General features: G+C 37.9%; 3 protein-coding genes across 13 annotated transcripts; 2 read left to right on the top strand and 1 right to left on the bottom strand.

Annotated features, from left to right (window-relative positions):
* The first annotated feature begins 209 nt into the window (after window positions 1-209).
* LOC126611977 (uncharacterized) lies at window positions 210-668 on the top strand. The gene has a single exon (XM_050280273.1). The coding sequence runs from the start codon at window positions 336-338 to the stop codon at window positions 666-668; it is 333 nt and encodes a 110-aa protein (XP_050136230.1). The 5' UTR covers window positions 210-335.
* Window positions 669-1955: 1287 nt separating this feature from the next.
* Window positions 1956-14538, top strand: LOC126612231 (uncharacterized). Of its 9 annotated transcripts, none has more exons than XM_050280603.1 (3): window positions 1956-2474; window positions 11542-11586; window positions 14278-14488. In XM_050280603.1, exons 1-3 carry the CDS (start codon window positions 2063-2065, stop codon window positions 14322-14324), a joined length of 504 nt encoding a protein of 167 aa, XP_050136560.1. In that variant the 5' UTR covers window positions 1956-2062; the 3' UTR covers window positions 14325-14488. The 9 variants fall into 9 exon arrangements, with proteins under 9 accessions (XP_050136560.1, XP_050136559.1, XP_050136562.1 ...); XM_050280602.1 differs by having other exon boundaries at window positions 14251-14488; XM_050280605.1 differs by lacking the exon at window positions 11542-11586 and having other exon boundaries at window positions 1957-2474; window positions 14251-14488.
* A 431-nt stretch (window positions 14539-14969) lies between these two features.
* Window positions 14970-20461, bottom strand: LOC126612230 (plant cysteine oxidase 4-like). Of its 3 annotated transcripts, none has more exons than XM_050280599.1 (6): window positions 20347-20461; window positions 19667-20004; window positions 17548-17693; window positions 16908-17055; window positions 15537-15740; window positions 14970-15374 (listed from the first exon to the last, which is right to left on the bottom strand). In XM_050280599.1, the coding sequence occupies exons 2-6, from the start codon at window positions 19767-19769 to the stop codon at window positions 15256-15258; spliced, it is 720 nt and encodes a 239-aa protein (XP_050136556.1). In that variant the 5' UTR covers window positions 19770-20004; window positions 20347-20461; the 3' UTR covers window positions 14970-15255. The 3 variants fall into 3 exon arrangements, with proteins under 3 accessions (XP_050136556.1, XP_050136558.1, XP_050136557.1); XM_050280601.1 differs by lacking the exon at window positions 20347-20461 and adding an exon at window positions 20108-20310; XM_050280600.1 differs by lacking the exon at window positions 20347-20461 and adding an exon at window positions 20126-20310.
* Between the last annotated feature and the right edge of the window lie 7025 nt (window positions 20462-27486).

Here is a 27486-nt window from a genome sequence, read left to right as displayed (position 1 = left end):
AGTTTGTACAGCCGACCACGCTTAATTAGTGGGATAAGGCTTTGTTGTTGTATAAATTGATCGGAGTCTCGCGCATTTATAAACTTACGTAAAACATTTGAATTCTGGGAAGGTCTGTTGATTTATATGCATCATCCAAGTCAAGCCCAGTTCTGAATACTAAAACTTCAAAGAAGTTTCATGAAGTTTCTGCAGCCAGAATTGTCAACCAAATACTTTGAAAAGTATGATTTCAATTCAATACGGCACTAACATTATAGGTATATATACATACACACACACATATATAGTGAAGCTGTATAATCTTGTATTAGTCTGCAACACAGTGAGAAAAAATGGCTAGAACATACGTTGGTCTAGGTGGTGGCCATGCAGGCGAAGTGGGTATCATGATGCCAGATCACAACTCTGGCGGTCTGCTTTTGCTCTGCATGATTCTTATGTCCCTCTCACTTATCTCAATGGTCATATTTGCCTGTGGTGATTACGAAGGATCAAACAAGGAAAGACGTGGAGGCGGCGCTGCATTTGGACGTGGACGTGGACGTGGAGGTGGCGGCGCTGCATTCGGAGGTGGAGGTGGCGGCGCTGCATGCGGAGGTGGAGGTGGTGGCGGCGCTGCATGCGGAGGTGGAGGTGGAGGTGGAGGCGGCGGTGCTTCATGTTGAGGTGGAGGTGGAGTATGTACTTCAAAAAAAGAGGCGGCGGAGGTGGAGTCTGTAGGAAAACTAACGAAAAATTAAAAAAAAAACTTTAGTTTTAATGAAAAAAGACAAATAAAGGTATAGTGAATAGTAATTGGAAAAGGTAAAAATATGTTTTTTCGTTAAAAGTGAACAGTACCAGAAGTGTTTTGTTAAAACTCCCTAAAAAAAAGGAGGCTGTGTATGTTTAGATACTATAGTTATGTAATGATACATTTATACCGATACATTCACATCGAAAATTATGTATTGATACATTCGTACCGAAATTTACGAACCAATACTTATGTACCTATGAGTAAAATAAGGTATCTAAAGTTATGTCCTAATACATTAGTACTAATACTTCTGTACCTATGAATAAAATAAGGTACCGAAAGTTATGTATAAATTATTTTTGTTTTGTTGTAGAATTTTATAATAATAAGAATTTGAATTTTGAATAAATTTTTATGTATTAATATGATTGGAGCACAAAAAAACATTAATTATGGATGGATAAAGAATTTCGAATGGTATAAATAATAAATGTGCTATAATTACTTAAATATGGTAAGTTTTAAAAATAGGGACTTATATTATATTTTGAAAACCATTTAGATTAAAATCTAAAAACAGTATTATTAAAACCCTAAAATCTAAAAGCCCTATTTATGTTTTCATAAAAATGAAAAAGTAAGAATTTAAGCAAAACCTATTGTAAATATGTAAATCCTTCACTTTAGCTGCTGCATTTGAGATTAGTCAATATGTAAATCCTGCTGTGACCATAGCCAATTATGAACATAATGCCCCACAAGCCTTGGCAACATACGCACGTGGCCCTCGTGTAGTAGGCATCTTCAAACAACAAAGTCACAAATTAAAAAATTTATTAAATAAAATACTTATATATTAATTCATCATATTTTTCATACAACATATTAAAATATCTCTCAACGTTGCATGATAACATCACTACCAGTACCATCAAATCTCTCTCTATAAAAATAACATGTTATCATTCATTCATTGATCTCCCATTTGATTTCTCAATCGATTCTTTAAAAATTTCATGACCGAAAATGTTTTTTCAACTTTAACAGTAGTAACTAGAAGAGTTAATGCTTATGTCACAAAAAAAATAAACTAGTGATACACCTTGTTGATGCGACAAACATACATTTTTCGGCTGAAATACAAATTTGAGTAGGGGTATCCCATGGGCCCAAGGTGGCTCCATATATGGTAATGCAATGGTGGAGATATAATAACTTATCTTCAAAAGTTCTATTTATACCAAAGCTGTAGCTAGCTTAGCTAGGAGCTATGTACAAATTCCTCTTCCTAAAGTTTGGATCGCCAAATAAATAAATAAAATGGCTAGGAGCAGCAAGAACATTGTTTCTGTATCTGCTAGTCATGCAGATTTACTGCTTCCAGATGCTTGTGGCCTTTTCCTTTTCTGCATGATCTTAATGTCATTCTCTGTAATATCAGTTGTCATATTTTCTTGCGGTAAGTCGTCTAGCAAGAAGAAGAAGAATACGCATCATGGGGACGGAGGAGATGGCGGTGGGGACGGAGGAGATGGCGGTGGGGATGATGGTGGAGGCGACCATGGGGGCGGAGGAGATGGCCATGGGGGGCATGGTGGAGGCCACCATGGGGGGCATGGTGGAGGTCACCATGGGGGCGGAGGACATGGCCATGGGGGGCATGGTGGAGGCCACCATGGGGGCGGAGGAGATGGCCATGGGGGGCATGGTGGAGGCCACCATGGGGGCGGGGGTGGAGGTTGTGGCTCTAGTACTACATGGTAATTACTGGTCATCAATGAAGACGTCAAGGGATATAGGGAAGGAGGGAGAGGGGAGTACAGTCGCGTGTGCCTTATAATTTCCCTTTATTTTTATATGTAACACTTATGTAATTTGTTGTTTGTAATTCAAAGGTATTGATAAAACAAGGTTTCAAGAAATTCATGCATATTAGGTGGTATGATAATTAAATATGCATTAATTAGTACAATACATTCATGGCGCCGAGCACTAGCTGTCCTATATTTCTCTTCTCAATATTAGAGTTTATATTTCCCCTTCACGGTCATAGGAAAGAAAAATAAAAGAAAGTTCCCAATGTTTTTGGCCGCCTAGACGTTGGACAACGGGCCTCCGCCGCGATTATTATGAAATTGTTCAACAAATGGGAATGACTATTAATCGGTATCTAGGCGGGTTAGGCGGTCGTTGGGTGGGCAACGCAGGCTAGGCGGCCTCTTGGTTTTGTAGCAAAAAAAAATTATAAAAAAAAAACTCTTTGTACTGACGACAAGAGAGTGATCTGTTGAGGAAGGAGAGAAAGATATGCAATTTTGTTGTTGAAAGAAGAGAAAGAGCTGTCTGGAACTTCTTGAATCCATCGCTGTCGGGGATCACCACTACATTGACTTACACAATTTAGTTGATTTTTGGGTTGGGTTGGTTGGGATCTGCGGTTTGATGAAGATGAAGGCTTGTTTGGTTGATGACAGGACGACACCACAGGGAAAGGGTAACTGGGCAAGGCTTGCTTAAACCAAGGGAGAAGCGAATATAAGGGATGGAGACTTGACCGCATAAAAAAAAAGAATATGAGAATAATTGGGTTTGGGTAGGGAGAAGTGCGAGAAGGGATGTGACTTTGGAGTTGATGGCATAAAGAAAAAGAAGATGAGAGTAATTGGGTTGGGTGTCAGAATCAGAAATGATTCAATGAATTGAGAATATATAATAAATTAAACAAAATATCTATGAGATGGTTGTCGAATTTTTTATCATCTTTAGGTTAGGGTTTTATTTGTAAATAACTAAACTCTTTTTGGGTTATGTCTTTTTGGATGTATATACTTTGTGTATTGTTTTACTTTTATTTTTGTATTTTATCATTCTTTTATTATTCATAGAAGTATATATATATTTTTAGGTGTAAATAGACACTTATTTATAAGATATATAATAAATTTACATAAATCCGCCTATGCCACCTAGGTGCTAGGTCCTTGTCCGCCGCCCGACTAGCGCCTAGTGTTTTTTAGAACCTTGATAAGAACAAAATAAAAGGTAAAGTGAATAGTACAATGATTAATTTTTTAGTGTAAAAATATGATTTTTCGTTAAAGTAAACAGTATCAGAAAACTTTTCGTTAAAGTTCACAAAATAAAAATAAGACATATTCTTTGCAATGCCCTTTTGAACTCCACATCAATCTCATTTTTCTACTAACACTAAAATTTTGACACTTTACACCCTAGAGCTTAATATTCGCTCCACTCTAAACCCTTAGAACTATTTCTTCATAAAAAATTTAAACAAAAATACTTTAATAACTTACAATTATGTTACATTTGAAAAGGTAAACATAACTGTTTAATAAATAAGTAAAAATTTTGATATTAGGCCGCCCTTGAGTTCTCACAAGTGTAGCACTATAACCATGAATTGCTTGTGTAATGGGCTTGGATACGCATACTAATCGGCCCTCCCTGCTTGAAGCCCAAAACTTATAGACCCTCTGGACCCCAGATTTGCATTAGAAGCCCACGGCAATAGAGGTCAGAATTGTGAGGAACTTGACACTGCAGACTGCTGTTTCGTGAAAAACACTTAGAAAGGTTGGTTGCAAGAACTACCTTTTAATGAAGAATACAACCGAGGCACATACGATCGTTTGTCAAACTGTCAACGGGAATGTGAATGTCCATGGTTTCATTTTTTTGACAACTTTCATCGACTACTCTCCTAGTTCAATGTAAAGTCAGTAAGTCACATTTTTATCTTAAAAAATCAATTATGTTACTATTCATTTTTACCCTTTATTTTGTCCTTATCGTTCTTTTCATTAGTTTTCCTTTTTTTAGTAAGAATAATCATCAAATAATGACCTAAATATTAAATAGTTTAAATCATGAGATAACATGGTGGAGTGAGGCCAAATGAGTAGTTAACATTGTATTAAAAAACTAATTGGATACAAATGGAGAACTTCTCGTTGTCCATATATAAATATAGAGTAGTTCTAACTAAATAATAAGTTAATACGACGTTAATTACTTGTTTGCACACATTTCATGATATTGCTCATAATTTGAACTGTTCGTTTGAAAGTCCATTGAAAAACCATCCTTGAAATAATTCATTCAGATAAATAAGTATTTAGTTATCTAATAGTACCACAAACAAATTAACACAATGTTCTGGTTGAAATAATATTGGAAGATTAGTCATTAAATCAACATCCACCAAAACCCGAGCATAATGACCGTAAGTGCGATCTCTTTCGGCAGCGTCCAATTGTAGTGGTGTACCCTCTCCACATGCAATTTCCACAAGATTTTGAGGGTGCCAATATTAAACTTCGTTTGATAATTATTTAGTTTTTTTTGTTTTTTTGGTGTGATAAAATGTAGGAAAAGTACATATATATGATCGGAAATGAGAAATTGTAAGAGTGAAGGATGGATGGTGAGATAGATATAAAATGACAAGGTATAACAAAATACATTTTCAAGTTGCTTTTATTTTCAAAATTTTGTTTTAATAAAAAGATTGATTAATGTGGACCGTCAGATCTAAGAAATCCAACGGTGTTTGAGCAAAAGCTAAATGGCGTGTAATGCGGTCTCACGTTCACTTTTTGGTCAGTAACTCTCCTCCACTCGTGCTTGAAGGCCACGCGCTTGGTACAAAAAAAATTAAAACGTGGCTAATCCATTTAGGTAGGTAGGAGGGTAATAATGTCCCAATTGCTTAATAAAAATAATAAAAATCCTCGTACAATTGAGAATAAGTTTTCGTCCTATAAACAAAATAAAATAAAAACTAATCAAACAACCTCTAATTATTTTATTTTTAAAAACTTTATACACTTTTGATAAAATGAAATTTGACTAGATCAGTTTTCCTCACTCGGGAAATTAAGGGAACACTACCCCAACCTACATGCTCCACTCAGAAAGCTTCAACATACAAGCTTCAACAAAAGAAAATTCAAAGAACTTAGCGAAGAAGGCTTTGGTGTATTTAACACAATACGTTGAAATGAAGGAAAGCTTATTTATTGATATCCCCGATAAGCTACAAATATGTACATATGCATGAGTCAAAATAAACACACAAGAGGGAGCCTTCACAAAGGTTGCTTAGGAGAAGTCTCAGCAGTCGGTAGAGCCCCAGAAAGAGAAGGCACCGGAGGGGGATCATTTGGAGCCTCAGTACTGGACAGAACCCTAGAAGGAGGAGGCATCAGAGGTTGATCATTCGGAGCTTCATTATGCGGTACAGCCCCAGAAGACGAAGGCAATAAATGCCTTTGGAACAAACCCACAAATCTCTGATGATCAAGTAAAACCTGACCATCAGTTTCCTTCATCTGGTCAAGCTTCCTCTTCATGTTTGTAGCATAGTCATGTGCGAGCCGGTGCAACTGTTTATTCTCATGCTTGAGCCCCCTAATCTCCTGTTTGAGACTCATCACTTCAGCCGCCAATGACTCAACTTGGCGGGTTCGAGCAAATAGGCGTTGGGCCATATTAGACACAGAACCTGCACACTGAACACTGAGAGCCAGCGAATCCTTAACAGCTAACTCATCAGACCGTTTGGAAAGTAGTCTGTTATCTTTGGGAGTGAGAAGGTTCCTGGCCACCACCGCAGCGGTCATATCATTCTTCATCACGGAATCCCCAACGGTAAGAGGACCAGTAAGGGAGACGAAGGATGGGCGCCATATGTTGTCTGGAGAAGGCGGGGCTGCCTCTTCAACAAGGTTCAAGTCAAAACGACGGTCAGAGGGGCCAGACATTTTCAAAGGTGTTGAAGAGAGAAGAGGTCGGACAAATCAAGATCTTAGAAGTGCAAGAATGAAGCTTCTACTGGTGGAGATTCAAGTGTGCTTTGGAACTTAATGCCAGCCCCTATAAAAATATGCACTCGACGGAGCTTCAGAAATCGAAGAGGCGCCTGCTCAGAAATCGAAGAGGCGTTTGCTTTCTCAAAAGTTGGGCTGCTTAGAGATCACGAGGGTTGATCTCAGAAATCGAAGAGGCGTTTGCTTTCTCAAAAGTTGGGCTGCTCAAAGACCACGAAGGCCGATCTCAGAAATCGAAGAGGCGCTCGCTTTCTCAAAAGCTGGGCTCCCCAGAGACCACGAGGGCCGATCTCAGAAATCGAAGAGGCACCTACTTTTCCAGCCTTGTCAGCACCTGTCACACGCACACTCAGCTTTGCGGAAATTATGGGCATTCTGTCGAAGACTTCTGGGGAAGTAGAAAACACATGAATCTTACTGTTCAATCACCCACTTCCCACACGCAACAATAGCTCACGGGTACCACAGATAACTTTGCCAAAGTTCTCTGCCAAAGTTGAGCACGTGAAGCTTGCAGCTCCCACTACATCGCTCTGACCAAGAAGGGTAAAAGAATAGCAAAGAAACAACACTAACAAAGTTTAGACCCATAAATTTTGAAGGTCTAGCTACCATATTATTACCCACAATGGTAAAGGAACAGTACCACTGCTGGATAATTGGAAAGTCCCTGTGTGTCAACCTCTGTGCTTCGTGGCAAGGTAGACTAGCAAACATGCCCAACCTTTACTCACATTCGAGAAAACACTCCCAATAAGATTGCTTGCTCCAAAATCGAAGAGGCACCGTCCTCCAAATCTCGAGAGCCAGACTCCCAACATGACTACTTTCTTAAAAATCGAAGAGAGGGTAAAGGAACAGTACCATTGCTGGATAATTGGAAAGTCCCTGTGTGTCAACCTCTGTGCTTCGTGGCAAGGTAGACTAGCAAACATGCCCAACCTTTACTCACATTCGAGAAAACATTCCTAACAAGATTGCTTGCTCCAAAATCGAAGAGGCACCGCCCTCCGAATCTCGAGAGCCAGACTCCCAACATGATTACTTTCTCAAAAATCGAAGAGACACTGCTTCCCGAATCTTCGAGAGCCAGACCCCCAGCATGATTGCTTTCTCAAAAATCGATGAGGCATCGTTCTCCGAATCAATCGAAGAGGCGCTCGCTTTCTCAAAAGCTGGGCTGCTCAGAGACCACGAGGGCCGATCTCAGAAATCGAAGAGGCACCTACTTTTCTAGCCTTGTCAGCACCTGTCACACGCAACAATAGCTCATGGGTACCACAGATAACTTTGCCAAAGTTCTCTGCCAAAGTTGAGCACGTGAAGCTTGCAGCTCCCACTACATCGCTCTGACCAAGAAAGGTAAAAGAATAGCAAAGAAACAGCACTAACAAAGTTTAGACACATAAATTTTGAAGGTCTAGCTACCATATTATTACCCATAAGGGTAAAGGAACAGTACCACTGCTGGATAATTGGAAAGTCCCTGTGTGTCAACCTCTGTGCTTCGTGGCAAGGTAGACTAGCAAACATGCCCAACCTTTACTCACATTCGAGAAAACACTCCCAATAAGATTGCTTGCTCCAAAATCGAAGAGGCACCGTCCTCCGAATCTCGAGAGCCAGACTCCCAACATGACTACTTTCTCAAAAGCGAAGAGAGGGTAAAGGAACAGTACCATTGCTGGATAATTGGAAAGTCCCTGTGTGTCAACCTTTGTGCTTCGTGGCAAGGTAGACTAGCAAACATGCCCAACCTTTACTCACATTCGAGACAACACTCCCAACAGGATTGCTTGCTCCAAAATCGAAGAGGCACCGCCCTCCGAATCTTAAGAGCCAGACTCCCAACATGATTACTTCCTCAAAAATCGAAGAGACACTGCTCTCCGAATTTCGAGAGCCAGACCCCCAACATGATTGCTTTCTCAAAAATCGAAGAGGCATCGTTTTCCGAATCTCGAGAGCCAGATACCACAGACCACTTTTTCAAAGTGTTCTGACAGAGTTAAAACATGTGAAACTGGCAGCTCCCACTACCGTGCTATGACCAAGCAGGGTAAAGGAATAGCATTACTACTTGTTGTTAGGGAGACTCCTATATATGTCGACCTCCATCCCCAACGGACAGGCAGACCTGCAAAAATGCTCAACCCTTCATCATATCTAAGAGGGCACTCCCAACGAAGCCTTTCGAAATATTCAGCTTTCTTTCCCCCCGATAATACCTCTGCAAACAAGCTATACTAGAGCAAGAATATCTCATATCATCAGGGTTAAAAGCAAGAGTATCCCATATCATGCTTTTTCCCTGTCTTTTCCTTTGGCCTTGTTTTTACCTGCAAGACAAGGAGAAAGAGAGCAATCAGTCAGCACTTGGAATCAAGCTTCCAGCCAGGAACTGACTGCCTGGAACCCCTTACCTGATTACTTACCTGGCATTGCTCTCGAGTACTCATCTTCAACATGTTATGTTTCCAGGGAAGATTACGCATCTGCTTGAGGAACAGATAGGGCAAGTGCGAAGGATACAAGGAAGCATGTGGAGACAAGCGTAACAGCACACGTGCCGATACATCCATTACTCTGTCAAAAGCAAAAGTATCCCATATCAGCAGGGTGGAACGTACTCTAGATTTGATGGACTTGTTTTGACCCTCAAATTCTTCAGTCGGCCTTATACTCTGGAGGAAACCAGAAAACCCTCCAGCTCAGTTCAAGAATAAGCCTGTGGAAAGTTACTTCTTCAAAAGCAAAAGTATCTCATATCATCTCTTCTCATTTTTCTTCTCTTTATCCTTCATGCTGCTGCAAGATGGGGAGAAGGTGAACAATCAGTCGGAGCTCTGATTGCTTACCTTGTCTGTCACCTTTTTCAGCAGACCCCCTAGCTCGGCGACTTGGGGGACTCCTACTACATGGTTTGTATCGCGCTTGACCAAGCCTGAAACTACAAGTAAGCTTCAAGTGAAATTGATACATTACCTTGTGCATCTCCACCAGTTAAAGATACCACCCCTGGATGGAGGAAGAGTACTTCCAGAGAAGATGCCACATCTACCTATGAGACAGATAAGGCAAGTTAAGACGACACCACACTCCGATACTTAGAAGTTTCGTGATTACGAGATCATTCTCCCACAATATTTCCTAATGTCATTTGTACTAAATCATTCACTTGTACTCACTAAAGGAGAGCTTGAACCTATGTACTTGTGTAAACCCTTCACAATTAATGAGAACTCTTCTATTCCGTGGACGTAGCCAATCTGGGTGAACCACGTACATCTTGTGTTTGCTTTCCTATCTCTATCCATTTATATACTTATCCACACTAATGACCGGAGCAATCTAGCGAAGATCACAAAAAGCGACCGTTTTCGCTACCTAGGATCTATCTTGCAAGAGAACGGAGAATTAGATGGAGATCTCAACCATAGAATACGAGCTGGATGGATGAAGTGTAAGAGTGCATCCAGCGTGTTGTGTGACCGTCGTAGGCCACTGAAGCTCAAGAGAAAATTTTATAGGACGGCAATAAGGCCAGCGATGTTTTATGGCACAGAATGTTGGGCGGTGAAGCATCAACACGTACACAAAATAGGTGTAGCGGAGATGAGGATGCTTCGTGGGATGTGTGGGCACACGAGAAAGGATAAGATTGGGAATGAGGATATCCGAGGTAAAGTAGGAGTAGCCGAAATTGTAGGAAAGATGAAAGAAAATCGGCTCCGGTGATTTGGACATGTGCAAAGAAGGCCGACTGACGCTCTGGTTCGAAGATGTGACTACGGGACAGAGGTTCAGGGCCGAAGGGGTAGAGGAAGACCTAGGAAAACTTTGGAAGAGACTCTAAGAAAAGATTTAGAGTACTTGGATCTAACGGAGGACATGACACAAAACCGAGCGCAATGGCGTTCTAGGATTCATATAGCCGACCCCACTTAGTGGGAAAAGGCTTTGTTGTTGTTGTTGTTGTTGTTTGTATTCATATATTCAAATCAAATCATCAACTGAGTGCATTGCCTAATGGACCACTTTCACAAGACAAAGTCAAAAGCCAATTATGAACATAATTCCCCACAAGCTTTGGCAACATACGCACGTGATCCTCGTGTAGAAACCAGGACCAAGTCAGAGATCTGTATGGATATGACATCTTCAAATAATAAAGTCATGAATTAAAAAAACTAGATAAATTATTAAACAAAATACTTATATATTAATCTATCAGATTTTTTCATACAACATATTAAAATATCTCTCGACGTTGCATGACAACTTCACTACCAGTACCATCAAGTCTCCCTCTCTCTCTCTCTCTCTCTCTCTCTCAAAGTAACAAGCTATCATTCATCTATTAATCTCCCATCTGATTTCTCAATCAATTCTTCAGAAATTTCATGAATAAAAATACCCTTTCAAAGTTGATAGTAGCAACTAGAAGAGTTAATGATAATGTCACAAGAAGTTAACTAGTGATACACCTTACTGATGTTGCAAACATGTATTTTGTACCAACAAAAAGTATTGAGTGGAGGGGCATCCGCCCCGTGGCCCCAAGTGGCTCCGTCCATGGTGGTAATGCAATGGTGGAGATAAAGTCACTTATCTTAAAAAAATTCTATTTATATCAAAAGATGTAGCTAGCTAGGAGCTGTATACAAATTCCTCTTCCTAGAGTTTGGATCGCCAAATAAATAAATAAAATGGCTAGGAGCAGCAGGAACATTGTTACTATAGCTGCTAGTCATGCAGATTTACTGCTTCCAAATGCTGGTGGTCTTTTCCTTTTCTGCATGATCTTAATGTCCTTCTCTGTAATATCAGTTGTTATATTTTCTTGCGGTAAGTCGTCAAGCAGGAAGAAGAATAGTGGTACGTACTCTGGTGCTGCTGGAGATGGAACAGGTTGCGGAGGACATGGCCACCACGGTCATGGGGGCGGAGGAGATGGCCATGGGGGGCATGGTGGAGGCGACCATGGGGGCGGGGGTGGAGGTTGTGGCTCTAGTACTACATGAGTAATTACTGGTCATCAATGATGACGTCAAGGGATATAGGGAGGGAGGGAGAGGGGAGTACAGTCGTGTGTGCCTTATAATTTTCCTTTCTTTTTATATGTATAACACTTCTGTAATTTGTTGTTTGTAATTCAAAGGTATTAATAAAACAAGGTTTCAAGAAATTCAAGCATATTAGATGGTATGATAATTAAATATGCATTAATTAGTACAATGCGAAGATGGCGCCGAGCATTAGCTGTCGTATATTTTTCTTTTCAATATTAGAGTTTATATTTCTCCTTTCATGGCCATAGAAAAGAAAAATAAAAAAAAGTTCGCAATGTTTACACATCATTGTACCAAAAATAAAATAAGACGTATTATTTGCAATGCTCTTTTGAACTCCACACCAATCTCATTTTTCTGCTAACACTAAAATTTCGACACTTCACACCTTAGAGCTTAATAAAAATAAGACTTAACCATGAATTACTTGTGTAATGTCAAACTGCCAACGGGAATGTGAATGTCCATGATTTCATTTTTTGACAACTTTCATCGACTATTCACTTTACTCTTTATTTTATTCTTATTGTTATTTTCATTAGTTTTCCTTTTTTAGTAAAAATAATCATCAAATAATGACCTAAATATTAAATGGTTTAAATCATGAGATAACGTGGTGGAGTGAGGCCAAATGAGTAGTTAACATTGTATTAAAAAACTAATTGGATACAAATGGAGAACTTCTTGTTGTCCATATATAAATATAGAGTAGTTCTAACTAAATAATAAGTTAATACGACGTTAATTACTTGTTTGCACACATTTCATGATATTGCTCATAATTTGAACTGTTCGTTTGAAAGTCCATTGAAAAACCATCCTTGAAATAATTCATTCAGATAAATAAGTATTTAGTTATCTAATAGTACCACAAACAAATTAACACAATGTTCTGGTTGAAATAATATTGGAAGATTAGTCATTAAATCAACATCCACCAAAACCCGAGCATAATGACCATAAGTGCGATCTCTGGCGGCAGCGTCCAATTGTAGTGGTGTATGTGTACCCACTCCACATGCAATTTCCACAAGATTTTGAGGGTGCCAATATTAAACTTCGTTTGATAATTATTTAGTTTTTTGTTTTTGTTTTTTTTTTTGTTTTTTTGGTGTGATTAAAATGTAGGAAAAGTACATATATGATCGGAAATGAGAAATTGTAAGAGTGAAGGATGGATGGTGAGATAGATATAAAATGACAAGGTATAACAAAATACATTTTCAAGTTGCTTTTATTTTCAAAATTTTGTTTTAATCAAAAAGACTGATTAATGTGGACCGTCAGATCTAAGAAATCCAACGGTGTTTGAGCAAAAGCTAAATGGCGTGTAATGCGGTCTCACGTTCACTTTTTGGTCAGTAAATCTCCTCCACTCGTGCTTGAAGGCCACGCGCTTAGTACAAAAAAAATTAAAACGTGGCTAATCCATTTAGGTAGGTAGGAGGGCAATAATGCCCAATTGCTTAATAAAAATAATAAAAATCCTCGTACAATTGAGAATAAGTTTTCGTCCTATAAACAAAATAAAATAAAAACTAATCAAACAACCTCTAATTATTTTATTTTTAAAAACTTTATACACTTTTGATAAAATGAAATTTGACTAGATCGTATTCATATATTCGAATCAAATCATCAACTGAGTGCATTGCCTAATGGACCACTTTCACAAGACAAAGTCAAAAGCCAATTATGAACATAATTCCCCACAAGCTTTGGCAACATACGCACGTGATCCTCGTAGAAACCAGGACCAAGTCAGAGATCTGTATGGATGTGGCATCTTCAAATAATAAAGTCACAAATTAAAAAAATAAAAGAATTTATTAAACAAAATACTTATATATTAATCTATCAGATCTTTCATACAACATATTAAAATATTTCTTGACGTTGCATGACAACTTCACTACCAGTACCAACAAGTCTCTCTCTCTCTCTCTCAAAGTAACACATTATCATTCATCTATTAATCTTTCATCTGATTTCTCAATCAATTCTTCAGAAATTTCATGACAAAAAAAATACCCTTTCAAAGTTGACAATAGCAACTAGAAGAGTTAATGATAATGCCACAAGAAATAAATTAGTGATACACCTTACTGATATCGCAAACATGTTTTTTTTACCAACAAAAAGTATTGAGTTGGTTGGGGGTTGGGGGTTTTGGGGGGGGGGGGGGGGGGCATGATGGTAATGCAATGGTGGAGATAAAATCACTCATCTTAAAAAATTCTATTTATATCAAAGCTGTAGCTAGCTAGGAGCTATATACAAATTCCTCTTCGTAAAGTTTGGATCGCCAAATAAATAAATAAAATGGCTAGGAGCAGCAAGAACATTGTTTCTGTATTTGCTAGTCATGCAGATTTACTGCTTCCAGATGCTTGTGGTTTTTTCCTTTTCTGCATGATCTTAATGTCCTTCTCTGTAATATCAGTTGTCATATTTTCTTGCGGTAAGTCGTCTAGCAAGAAGAAGAATCCTGGTGCGTCTTATTATTCTGGTGCGTCTTATTATTATGGTGCTGCTGGAGATGGAACAGGCTGCGGAGGACATGGCCACCACGGTCATGGGGGCGGAGGAGATGGCCATGGGGGGCATGGTGGAGGCGACCATGGGGGCGGGGATGGAGGTTGTGGCTCTAGTACTATATGAGTAATTACTGGTCATCAATGATGACGTCAAGGGATATAGGGAGGGAGGGAGAAGGGAGTACAATCATGTGTGCCTTGTAATTTCCGTTTCTTTTTATATGTATAACACTTCTGTAATTTGTTGTTTGTAATTCAAAGGTATTAACAAAACAAGGTTTCAAGAAATTCAAGCATATTAGATGGTATGATAATTAAATATGCATTAATTAGCACAATGCGAAGATGGCGCCGACCACTAATAGTCGTATATTTCTCTTCTCAATATTGGATTTTATATTTCCCCTTTCATGGTCATAGAAAGAAAAATAAAAGAAAGTTTGCAATGTTTACACATCATTGTACCAAAAATAAAATAAGACTTATTATTTGCCATGCCCTTTTGAACTCCACACCAATCTCATTTTTCTGCTAACATGAAAATTTCGACACTTCACACCTTAGAGCTTAATAAAAATAAGACTTAAACCATGAATTACTTGTGTAATGGGCTTGGATACGCATACTAATCGGCCCTCCCTGCTTGAAGCCCAAAACTTATAGACCATCTGGTCCCCAGATTTGCATTAGAAGCCCACGGCAATAGAGGTCAGAATTGTGAGGAACTTGACACTGCAGACTGCAGTTTCGTGAAAAACACTTAGAAAGGTTGGTTGCAAGAACTACCTTTTAATGAAGAATACAACCGAGGCACATACGATCGTTCGTCACACTGCCAACGGGAATGTGAATGTCCATGATTTCATTTTTTGACAACTTTCATCGACTACTCTCCTAGTTCAATGCAAAGTCAGCAAATCGGACTACAACGGCGTAGTTATTATGTACAAGTCAAATGCGCAACTTACATAACCCAAAATTATTGCCACTGTTGTTCCCCTCAATGTTTCCTATCTTGAAAAAAGCAAATTCAGCTAGCAGTGTAACAAGAATTCTCAAGTTCTAATAACGGGGCCCTTGTACAGCCCTCTGCGAATCACAAAGTTTTCGGGAGGTTGAAACTCTTCTAGCCAAGTCACTTGAGGCTCTATAACTCCATCGAGCTCAAGATCAGCTTCATTCCAAACAAACAAACAAACAAACGAACAAAAAAACATATCAATATCAGCAGCAACATTGACGAAATGTACTTGGCGGTTATCAGTTATCCTTGACTTTAGGACCAATTGGAATATTTGCGACTCTAATAACCAGAAAAGTAGACAAATTTCATTACCAGGCAGATCTCTTCTTGAGGACTTCCGGTAATAACTGCAGTGTCGTCCTTCTTCAGAAGAGTAAGGCGGAGCTAGGATGTCAAAGATGGCGCAGGGAGTTACAGCTCTAAAGCTATGGATATTGCCTCCAGTTGTGGGGTAAAGAACTGTTGGTGGACAGGGCGCGGTCATGTCAGTGTCTTTGACCAGCTTTGCAGGTCTCGCTGCAAAAATCCAGATTTCCAAAATATGAATAGATCGTGAACTAAACAAAGTCGTTCATCCCTCAACATTTCTTAGGTGAGATCTCTCCTCTAAACGATTAAAACATAAAATTATAAAAAATTTAAAACACAGTACATCCAACACCAACCTTCCAAGCTAACAACTCACATATCCCCAGTTAACAATATGACGTATCCATCTCACTCACAATCACAAGAGAAACATTCCCAACTTTTGAAACACGGATGGTGAAATAGGTAAGAGAGACAAAGTAAATCAGCAAGCTCATTCCCATCTTTCCATAATTGCATTCGGAACAGTCAAAACTAACTAAAAGAAATCCAAAAAAAATATAATGATATATTACTAAATGCCAAAAAGAGCTCAAATAGAATCCTTAAACCTCACTCTAAAGTTCTTCCACAACAAAAAACACGTTGGAAGAAGATTTTCATCCCCAGCATTGGCTCCCAGGTGCCCATCAAGACAAGACCCTCAAGTTATCTGGTCTATCTGGTGCTACAATGCACACCCCTTCCCAAATGGACGAGGGCAGTTAATATAACCACAGATCATGTTGGAGATTGCATGGCCCTGTTGCTGGAAAGCAGCATAGCAGCAGCAGTCAACCAATCCTTAGGATACCACCCCTTACCAAATCCTTAGCCTTGCTAAACTTGCAACCAACAGTATAACAAAAATCGTGAAACTTTGGACTCATTTCATCAGAACGTTAAAATTGACCGTACATGTTCACCAACCACCCTTAATGCAAACCGTGACATGTCTCAAGTAGGTTACAGACAGCATACACCATGATAAGTTCATACTTATCTGCATGCTGAGACTAGGTCAATATCAAGCTGGGGGAATGCGTAATTTCCTCAACTTGCAAAATGTCATTTTGCGTCCCTCTTTTACTACCTAAAGGCTAATAAGAGTGAAATATTTAAGATCTAACCAGAAGAAAGACTCTTTGCCACTCCCGCACAATCAACCAACAAAAAACAGTTAAGAGAATACCAAAAAATGTGAAAGCATAGAACAAGCTAGATACGAAACAGTATGCTGTTTAATTTTTGAAATCATGCAAATGAGGTATCAGGTAAAGGAAACAGTACATTAACCAACATTGTAAAGTAGATGAGAGACATTGAAAATCACACCTTCTGATGGATCGGCAGGGCCAGGAAAATCAACCCAGTCATATGAATTAACACGTAATGTACCATATAGAAGCTTGCTCAACACAGTCATTCCAGGATGATTATGAAGAGGTATGATAGAGGAAGGCGGCATGCAAAAAATTCCTATCTGCCAAAAGTAAAAGCAATTGCTCAATACCAGTAAATCAGTTTTGTAGTCTATTTCTTCTGACACTTAGATTTCTAATTCTAAGTGAGCATTGATTGTGCGGACTTATGAGATTATATAATAGTTAAAACTCTAACGTTGGTTGAGGAGATTTATAAATATGGTCTTGCAGTTAATAATAGGTTTATTATTCCTATAAAAATAAAAATAAAAAGCTTATTTTTGTTAGGAAAATGTACAAATACTAAGTTCAACGTATTTGAAACAACTAGACTTAACATAATATTATAAATTTGAAATCAATGAATCATTTGAAATCCATGCATATCTATTTCATCCCACATAAAAACAAACTTTTATGTATTGGTAATAATTATTCTCACGAAATTTAACTTTGAATAAACTAAAATCTCTAAATTTGAAATCTCACAATTGAAATGGAACCCAAACAAGTTTTAACCAATAACTGATGATTTGTAGTCCTGTACTCACAGAAAAGCTATCACACTCATGTAAATGCAAGTATTTGATTGGTGGAAGTGACTGCTGAATTCCATTATGCTCAGGCATAGCACCTGACCAATTACGCACCACTTGTGCCTCCTGTTCGAGACCTACATCTGCAGGCTTAATTTTCTCTGAAATAAAAAACATAAGCAGGGTTAAATTTGAAAAACAGAACAAAACAGGGGTTCACAATAAGATTTCAAACTACTCTGATGGATAGAAAGAAAAATGAGGTGCCTCAGAAATACTGTTGTATAACAAAACAAAAAGGGTGACCCTTCATGAAAAGCTTGCCAAATGAGGTGCCTGAGAAATGGTAAAACTAGAACCATTAAGGCTCGTGCAAAAAGCTTTCCAGCTTGTGAAGAAGCTTGAGACAATATCAAAGATGAACGTAAGGATTAAACTAGTGTACTTAGGTGTCTAAAGATATCCAATACTAGTTTAAATGTCTTAAGCTCTTATAATATTCATAAGCATCTATTTCTAGTAAAAGGTAACCCTTCATCACAAGGGAAACATGTTAGTTATAAAGAGATTTGTAGTTCTAATGGCTCAAGATTTCCACATAGGCCCTTGGCACCAAATAATTTTTTTTAATGCCTCAGTGGGCTGGTTAAATGAGTTAAGGCAGCTGATGGCCAATAAGCCTGATCACCTTTTGGGTCGGGGAAGACCAACCCGTGTTGTAGAGGGTCAAGGCTGAGCCCAACCCTTGACTTATAATAATATGACTAATAAAATAGAAATATATGGGGTAAGGTTGGACTGTAGCACCCAGCCCAAGCCCAACTCACCGGCAAGCCTGAACCCAGCCCAACATCAGGGCGAACGGGTCCGATCAGGCCTTCAGACCAGGGCCTTTACATGCCCGACCAGTAGTCCCACATCTATTAGAAAACAACAAAAGAAATAGAGTTATAATCCTTTTTACATTTGACATGGTGTACTTAGCATGTTAACGAGGCATGAAGCCAACTCAAGAAAAGCATATGAAACTCACAAAGATGAGCTCAAGCCTCTAATAGAAATGTAGAGTAATATGCATTTAAGTATTTAAACCATTACTTATGCATGAGACAATTAGAAAAAAGTCCTAAACAAAAGAGCTTTAAGTTGTTAATATTACCTAATTACAATTACATCTAACCACTCAAGAAGACAAATTGCTGATAGTGTCCCACTTTTAAAAGTCTCCTTGGCCTTTCTCTATGTTAAATTATGGATGTGCTATATCAGAGGCTTGGATTCCTTATACCAGATAACTTAACCATAAATGACCTATCCAACTTTCCTCTTTAAGATATATTCAACACAAGTTAAAACAATTTCAGACTCTAATCCACAAGAAAATCAATCAACTGCAAGCAACAAGAAACCAATAAAATACAAATCAAGTCATGGAGTCATCAAGGAATGGGTGTGATGTCTGCGAACGGATGATCCAATCTACTAAACTCCCAGCAAGCATTAGCAGTAGCATCTGACATGACATAGTACTATATGGAATCCAACCAACTTATAGATCAAATCTATTACGAATTTCACAGCAGCAGGGTGTAAAATTGACAAGGGATTGTTAAAGCAAAATAAGTATCAATCTTATTATTATATATGTTCTAAAGTGCTTTCATCTTTTGCCCCGTTAGCTTCTAAGTGTGAACTTGGGATTACTTTAAACTTGAAAGAACTATAAATCTCAAATATTTACATTTTCTCTATGTTTAGCTAACGATTCATGTGTTTTGATGTTCATTTCTGACTTGTAGTCTTCGGTTTCCTAAATAGCTAGATTAGCAAGTTAACTAAACTAATCGATAACTGCTTTCCAGTTTATGACTTAGTGGGGAGCACTTCAATTGGCGGGTAGAACAGAAACTCCAAAACTGTCCCAGAACCTAGTATATTTGTTTCTTTAAGGTTTTCAATTCAATATTTCTTGCTGAAAATAAACAATTTGCTTTAAAACAGCATTGATCTTTGTCTCAAACATTCCAACTAGGCATGGCATATATTTAGCACAGCACAACACGAAGTAGCAGAAAAGGCAAGCACAATTTGAAAATGTTTGGATTATCATAAAAAAAATATTAAAGGATCATACCTAGTTTGACACGAACTCTTTCCAGGGCTTCTTCTGACAAAGGTCCGGTCGGCGTATATGAAGATTTGCATACATTATAGAGTCTCTGAATATAATATGGCATGATGCAAAGACGGTACCAACTTAACTGAACGGATTAGAGCCCCAAAATCAGTAAGCTGATAACGCCTTCGCAAAGAAACTTATTGATTGCAATGCCAATCCAAATCCCAGTTTGGAAAAACCTTATTGCCTTTAATTCAGCGTATCAAAACTTCTCATTTTGCAACCCAAGAAACAATAATGAAACTCCATGGCAGCAATTCGATTCCGTCTCAGCTAATCCTATCTATGAACACCTACCCAACAACAAAAACAATACATATGAAGCAAGTGTTAGTAAAGTTCATTGCTTTGATCAATTCTCAGAAACCCAACAAATGGGTAAAAGTGCAAACATACAAAAATTCATACACGTACAAGTAAGACCCATTTCTCAACTAATTCAAAAGTAAATTAGATGAAATTATGCAATGAAATCAGGTAGCTGTACGTAACACTAGCAGATGGGGGAGAATTTATAATTTAGGACAATCTGAAAAGAAAAAAATAAGAACCCAAGTTGGATCCAACCCGGAAAAGCCATAACTGAGATCTAAAAGGGAGGAGAGAGAGAGAGAGATGGATTGAAGGTACGGTACCTGAAGTGGGACAGAGAAATTGTGAAAAGAGTTAAAGGTGGACGATGACAGAGAGAGAGTAGGGGGAGGGGGGAGGGATCGCTCCTGTAGCAGTCCCATAAACGAAGAAAAAGAGGAAGAAGTAGAAAAAAGATCTTCACCCACGTCATTTCATAACCTTTTACGGCCCTTTTGGGGGTTTCTCTTGTCTCTCTCTTCTCTACCACTTTAGCCTCCATTTTGTAAATATTCACAAAAGCACCCTCCTTAATTACAATTATAACGTTTGATGCATAACTGAAAAAAATTGTGAGAAACGAAAAATATGGGGCATTAAAGTAATTTCGAACAAACAACTTTTTACTTTTTTTTGTATATCTCACACCCGTGTCATCCTATTGTTACACTGTAAACTCACATTCTATCACAATCGTGTTATCCTATTTTTACCCTGTAAACTCACACTTTATCTTTCTCTTTCTCTCTCCATAAGAACATCTCCCATGGTTATGTGAAATTAAACTTAGGAAAACTAATGAAAAGGGCTTGAAAACTTTGAGTTTTAATAATAAGGACAAAATAAAGAGTAAAGTGAATAGTACCAGGATTGACTTTTTAGTGTAAAAATGTGGTTTTTCGTTAAAGTGAACAGTACCGAGAGCTTTTCGTTAAAGTTCCCATTAAACTTTGATGGGTCGGTTAGTTTGGATCGTTATGCAGCTACTTTTGTTCTTAGAAATGAGGAAGGGCAACCTGTTGGTGTTGGAGCATTGAACCTTGATGACGCCATCATTTTGGTTGCGGAGGCAGTTGCTTTAAAGAAATGGCTTTTGTTCGCTAGGCGCAAAGTTGTGAAGAAGCTGATGGTGGAAGGGGATTCTAAGCTTGTCATCCAGGTGGTGCAAGATGTTTGGATGTCCCCTTGGCATCATAAACCTATCATAGAGGACATCAAATGGTTGACTTATGAATTTCAGCATATCAGTTGGAAGTATATTTATAGGAAGACTAATTTTGTGGCGGACGCATTAGCTCATGTGGGCTTCACTGTTACCAACCCACATTTTTGGGATTTTTGTCTTCCGATTTCAGCTATGGAGGCATTTAATTTTGATTGTATGGAAAGCAATTGTATTAAAGGTTTTAAGCTTTAATAAATTTCTTCTTCATAAAAAAAAAAAAAAAAAAAACTTTTCTCCTCCAACACTTATAGCTTAAGATTTTACACCGAAACTATTAAATAATTATTTTAGCTTTTTTTTTTGGTAACTTTTTCAAAAATAAATTTATGTAGATTATCCTAATTTTTTATTAACATTTTAATATAAATATTTAAATTCCGATAAGTAATTAAAAATCATACAAATACATAGGTATTATAAAGTTTTAAGTTAAATTTGATTTAAACAATTTTCTTAATTATTTTAGCCATTAGATTTAATTTTGGGCTGTCAAATCTTTTTTTCTTTTACCATTAGATTTGATCTCAACCATAGGTTCTATCTTGTACATCCTTATACAAGGATAGGACCGATGAAAACGGTGAAAGGTATAGAATAACGAAGTAGGAGGCGAAGAAAGCTGTGAGATAAGCTAAGCTAGCGGCTTATGACGATATGTATAAGTGACTAGATACCAAAGAAGGAGAGTTGGATATCTATAAACTAGCTAGAGCAAAGGAAAAGAAGACAAGGGACCTAAACCAAATGAGGTGCATCAAGGATGAGAATAGAAAAGTTCTTGCTACAGAGAACCCGGTCAAAGGTAGATGGAGAGGTTATTTTCATAATCTTTTCAATGAAGGACATGAAATGAGTACTTCTTTGAGGGGGTTGAGTAACTCAGAAGAGTGTAGAAACTACTCCTTTTAGCGCCGAATTAGGAAGGAAGAAGTGGTTGTAGCTTTAGAAAGATGAAGCATAGAAAGGCAGTGGGCCCAGATGATATACCGATCGAAGTGTGAAAGCTATTGGGAGAGACAGGTATAGCATGGCTCACAAACCTTTTCAATAGGATTTTGAAAATGAAAAAGATGCCAAATGAGTGGCGAAATAGCACTTTGGTGCCTATCTACAAGAATAAAGGCAACATACAAAATTGCATGAACTATAAGGGTATTAAGCTAATGAGTCATACAATGAAGCTCTGGGAGAGAGTCATTGAGCATAGACTGAGGCAAGAAACATGGGTCTCGGACAACCAATTCGGGTTCATGCCAGGGCGCTTAACCATGGAGGCAATCTATCTCTTACAAAGATTGATAGAAATATATAGAGATATGAAAAAGGATTTACACATGGTCTTTTTAGATTTGGAAAAAACGTATGATAGGGTCCCAAGAGACATTCTTTGGAGGATTTTAGAGAAGAAAGGAGTACGAGTAGCATATATTCAAGCTATAAGGATATGTATGATGGACCAAAGATTGTCGTAAGAACTCATGAAGGACAAACCGAAAGCTTCCCCATAACTGTAGGGTTACATCAAGGCTCATTTTTAAGTCCTTACATTTTTGCATTGGTAATGGATGAGTTAACGAGACATATTCAAGATGATATTCCTTGGTGTATGCTTTTCACAGACGATATAGTGTTGATAGATGAAATTCAGGAAGGGGTAAATGCGAAGCTTAACCTTGGGAGAAAAGTGTTGGAATCTAAAGGTCTTCGCCTAAGTCAATCAAAGACAGAATATATGGAGTGCAAGTTCAGTGCAAATGGAGGCCCAAATGAGTTAGGGGTGAGGATTAGAGACCAGGAAGTACCAAAGAGCGACCGCTTTCGCTACCTAGGATCTATCTTGCAAAAGAACGGAGAATTAGATGGAGACCTCAACCATAGAATACAAGCTGGATTGATGAAGTGGAAGAGTGCACCCGACGTGTTATGTAACCGTCGTATGCCACTAAAGCTTAAGGGAAAATTTTATAGGATGACAATAAGGTCGGCGATGTTGTATGGCACGAAATGTTGGGCGGTGAAGCATCAACAAGTACATAAAATGGGTGTAGCGGAGATGATGATGTTTCGTTGGATGTGTGGGCACACGAGAAATGATAAGATTAGGAATGAAGATATCTAAGGTAAAGGAGAAGTAGCCGAAATTGAAGGAGATGGTCCTAGCACCACAAGAGGAGATGATCCTAGCACCTCAAATTGGTTGGGTGATGATTTTCCATTCACGAGGGACTAGGGAATTTGTTTTTAATCGGAGCCCATAATTTTCCAATCACTTTGGGTTGTAATTTCTTATTTATTGAATAGAGTACTTTATGTTGTTTCCAATTTATTGAATTTAGTACTTTATTTAAACTAAGAGTATATTTATTTAATTTGGTAATTTATTTAAACTAAGAGAATCTTTATTCAAATGACATAAACACACCAAATAAAATTTCAAACACACCAAATAAAAAAAAACTCACTAAATGAACTTAAAAAACACACCAAATAAAATTAAATAAACACACCAAATAAAAACAAACACACTAAATGAGCTTAAGTTTCTTGAGCTTGTTTCAATTCCCACTGGTGCTCTATCAAGTCAATTTTCCGGGCATTGTGCATATATGGGTCATGAAGTGAAGTATATCATTGAATGAGCCTTTCATTGTAACGTCCATCCCTTTGTAATGGCTCGTGTTGCAAGGATTCTTCGGTGGCTCATGAGCACAATATATTTGTGTTCTAGAATTGTTCATCGTGTCTGGCTCATATTCATTAATGACATCATAATTGTACTCATCTTCCACAATCATATTATGAAGGATGATACATGTCATCATGATGGATCGAAGAGACTCTAAATCAAACATTCTAGCAGCACCCCTGACAATCGCCCAACGAGCTTGGAGGATACCAAAATAACGCTCCACATCATTCCTACACCCCTCTTGACAGCTCGCAAAGTGTTTTTCCTTTGCACTTCGCGGACATGGCACTGTTTTGACAAACGATGACCACTTTGCGTAAATGCCGTCTGCTAGGTAGTATGGCCCGTGATACTTATGTCTGTTGACCTAGTACGTGACTTTTGGTGCTTTTCCTTGTAGGACATCGTTGAACATTGGGGATTTGACAAGGACATTGAGGTCATTTTGTGCTCCTGGAACACCGCAAAAGCGTGCCAAATCCATGTATCAAATGATGCCACAACCTCCAAAATGATACTTTTTGCTCCTTTTTTTTTGTCCCCATAAGCTCCTTGCCATGCATTTGGACAGTTTTTCCAAGTCCAGTGCATACAGTCGATGCTCCCAATCATCCCAGGAAAACCTCGCATCTCGCCCTTCTTCAGAAGCCTTTGCAAGTCCATCTCAGTAGGTTTCCGGAGGTACTGTGTGGTGTGGATAGATTCGATTGCGGAGCAAAACCTCATCAAGGACTCAAGAATGGTTGATTTCCCCATCCTCGCTAACTCATCCACTTAGTCTGTAGATGCTCCATATGTAAGCATCCGCAAGGCAGCAATAATTTTTTGCTCAGGAAGGAGACCCATAACACCAAAAGCATCATTCTTTTGCACAAAGTAAGAATCATGATTGCAAACAGTAATCATGATTTTGTTGAACAAATGTCGTTCCATTCTAAAACGACGTCTAAAGTATGTATCAGGGAATGCACTGTTACAGACAAAATAATCGTCCAAGAGATCCGTACCTCATCATTGCTTGCTTCTATCAATGTTTGCGGAACGGCTAGGCCTAGAGATTTGAGCCACAACTTGGATGACTCGACGAGAATGTGAGGCTCTTTGGCTTCTTGCTTCGTCATATCTCCTTCTACGCTCTCCTTTTCCTCTTCCATCTCATTTTCGCCCACTTGAAGATTGAACATTTCTTCCCCTTGCTTAAACAATTCTTTCTCTTGCTCATCGATTTCCCACAACATCCTTGAAGAGGACATTGTAAGAAGGAAGCATAAACTATGAATAATGATAGAGATTTTGATTTTGGTGTGTGATTTCTTAGGATGGATGATGGGTTCTATGGAGGGAAAAGAAAGGATTATGTTGTAGATAATGCCATGTGGCTTGCCGTTATTCGTTAAAAATCTGATCAAAATCTATCCTCAAAGATTGTAAACAGATTGTGACACATGGTGCCATGTGATTGGTTAAAAATCTTATTGGAAATCTATCCTCAACGATTTTGAAAAGGTAACGACACGTGGCACGATGACATTGGATAAAAATCTTATCGAAATCTATCACCAAAAATTGTCTTTTCGGATAATGACACGTGGCGTAAAGACAACGATGAAAAATCTTATTCGAAATTACAAACAAAATTATTTTGTATTATTTTATAAAATAAAAAATACTAATATTTTATTGCGCCATAGCTATTGAGTTGGGGGTGGAGATGTAAAATTCATTAAAGGCAGTTACTGTTCACTGGGGGATTCAATAGTAACTTGCTGTAGGGGGCCTTCCTCACGCTGGAGTTGCTCTTAATGCATGTTCTTTTGTTCTAGTTGGTTACTTTACATTACTAATTTTGTGAGTGAAATTATTAGGTAGCTGTCTCAAAAAGTGTGGGCGACACAACATCAATTGACTTGAGAACATACATTTGATAAGTCAGCAATTTGAATTGGAGTAATGTAAGAGAAACCAAATTTATAGACTAAATTAGCAAACCAAATGAGGTGTCACCAATAAAAAATGTACACGTTTATCAATGATTAAGTGATAATCCAATCACCAACTTTTATGTAATTTAATTTACAAAATTTGGTCTCCCTAGCATTACTCTTTGATTTGAGAATTTTTGCATTGGCTTATACAGTTGTGTATATAATTTGTAATAGTAGACATGAAATTGGCCACCTACCACCTCATTGGTTGAAATTACAAACCTCATAAAATTAGGGGGGAAAATTACATATTGGGAAAAACAAGGTGCGAAAATGATTTGGACAATTGGCCATTTCAAAAGGTTAATCAATCTTGCTTGAATCATAGGCATTAGGCACCATCTTATCCGGAACTGACCAAGTCCACAAAACATTATTCTGAATTATATTAATCGATATAATTTTAAATGATTTACCACAAATATTCTTCTTCTTTGTTCTTTTCTATCCTAATTAATAATATACTCGTTATTGTTTTTATCTTTTTCTGAAGTTGTACTTTTCTAGCAATTGGTTAGCCATTGACTTAGACTTACTCTCAAACGTGTTAAGCTTTAAGTCAAACTGAAGGTAAATGTGGTTTGGAGTACTCTAAATACGTATATGAGGTTAAGGTGCGTGCGTTTATTTATATAAAGAACAAGAGTTGGACACTTAGTACGGGGGAAAATTATATGGTATTGGGTATACCGTCGCGCGACATTCTTTCTCAATAAAACAAGAACATGTGATAAAAAAACGTATATATGTCTTTATTTCATTGACAAAAAAAACTACCGTGATAGTATACCTATGTCATATATAGGTTATTCTCATCACGAAAATAGACCAAGTCTCTTATTCTTATTATATTTCTCATTTCACTGCTTTGGCTGTATATATATGCACACTGCAAGTCGATTTCCATGAAAATTCTTCACGCGCAAAAGATTCTTTTTTCGAACACAAACAGATTTGACTACTTATCCAATAATCTCTCTTTCTTTTTTTTCTTTTTTTTTTTCCCTTTTTTAAAAAATTATTCTACTACTTTGGCACTATGTTATATATAGGTTATTCTTATCACGAAGATGTACCGGTAACTACTCTACCACATGATACATAAATTTTATGAGTTGTTTTGCTATGACTGGATGACGAAAAAAAAAAAGGAACAAAAACTTATATGAATTGTTAATGACTTCAAAAAAGTCTAGGAAAATTTGCTCTTTGAACAGTGCAAGGTAACTTTTTAGAGTGAGAATTACTACTTAGGACTTACGCAAACTTGGAACTTTTGGATTCCCTTTTAAGTGTGATATACAGCAAGTGAACATTTAAGTGTCCTCGTTCATTTGCATGGTTATGTAATGTCGAAGTCAAGGTAAACCCAGATACGTGACTTGCATGCAAGCGTGCATAAATGAAGTGCCCGATCACGGCTGGAGCTTTGAATTTTCTAGTTCTGTGTACGTACCAATTACGGTTAGACAAAGAAAATAGACCAAGTCTCTAATTCTTATTATATTTCTCATTTCACTGCTTT

Source organism: Malus sylvestris, chromosome 17 (assembly GCF_916048215.2).
Source record: "Malus sylvestris chromosome 17, drMalSylv7.2, whole genome shotgun sequence".
NCBI classification, from domain to species: Eukaryota; Viridiplantae; Streptophyta; class Magnoliopsida; order Rosales; family Rosaceae; genus Malus; species Malus sylvestris.
This window is presented reverse-complemented; position numbering and strand designations above follow the sequence as displayed.

What these genes read in the sequence shown, in the direction of transcription:
- LOC126611977 (XM_050280273.1), top strand. Translation starts at nt 336, where the DNA reads ATGGCTAGAACATACGTTGGTCTAGGTGGTGGCCATGCAGGCGAAGTG.
- LOC126612231 (XM_050280602.1), top strand. Translation starts at nt 2,063, where the DNA reads ATGGCTAGGAGCAGCAAGAACATTGTTTCTGTATCTGCTAGTCATGCA. An exon ending in AGGCCACCATGGGGGCGGGG is followed by an intron (nt 2,475 to 11,541) that starts GTGGAGGTTGTG and finishes ATGGGGGCGGAG; the next exon opens with GAGATGGCCATGGGGGGCAT. An exon ending in AGGCGACCATGGGGGCGGGG is followed by an intron (nt 11,587 to 14,250) that starts GTGGAGGTTGTG and finishes ATGGGGGCGGAG; the next exon opens with GAGATGGCCATGGGGGGCAT.
- LOC126612230 (XM_050280599.1), bottom strand. Translation starts at nt 19,769, where the DNA reads ATGCCATATTATATTCAGAGACTCTATAATGTATGCAAATCTTCATAT. An exon ending in AAGAGTTCGTGTCAAACTAG is followed by an intron (nt 17,694 to 19,666) that starts GTATGATCCTTT and finishes TTTTTATTTCAG; the next exon opens with AGAAAATTAAGCCTGCAGAT. An exon ending in ATGAGTGTGATAGCTTTTCT is followed by an intron (nt 17,056 to 17,547) that starts GTGAGTACAGGA and finishes TACTTTTGGCAG; the next exon opens with ATAGGAATTTTTTGCATGCC.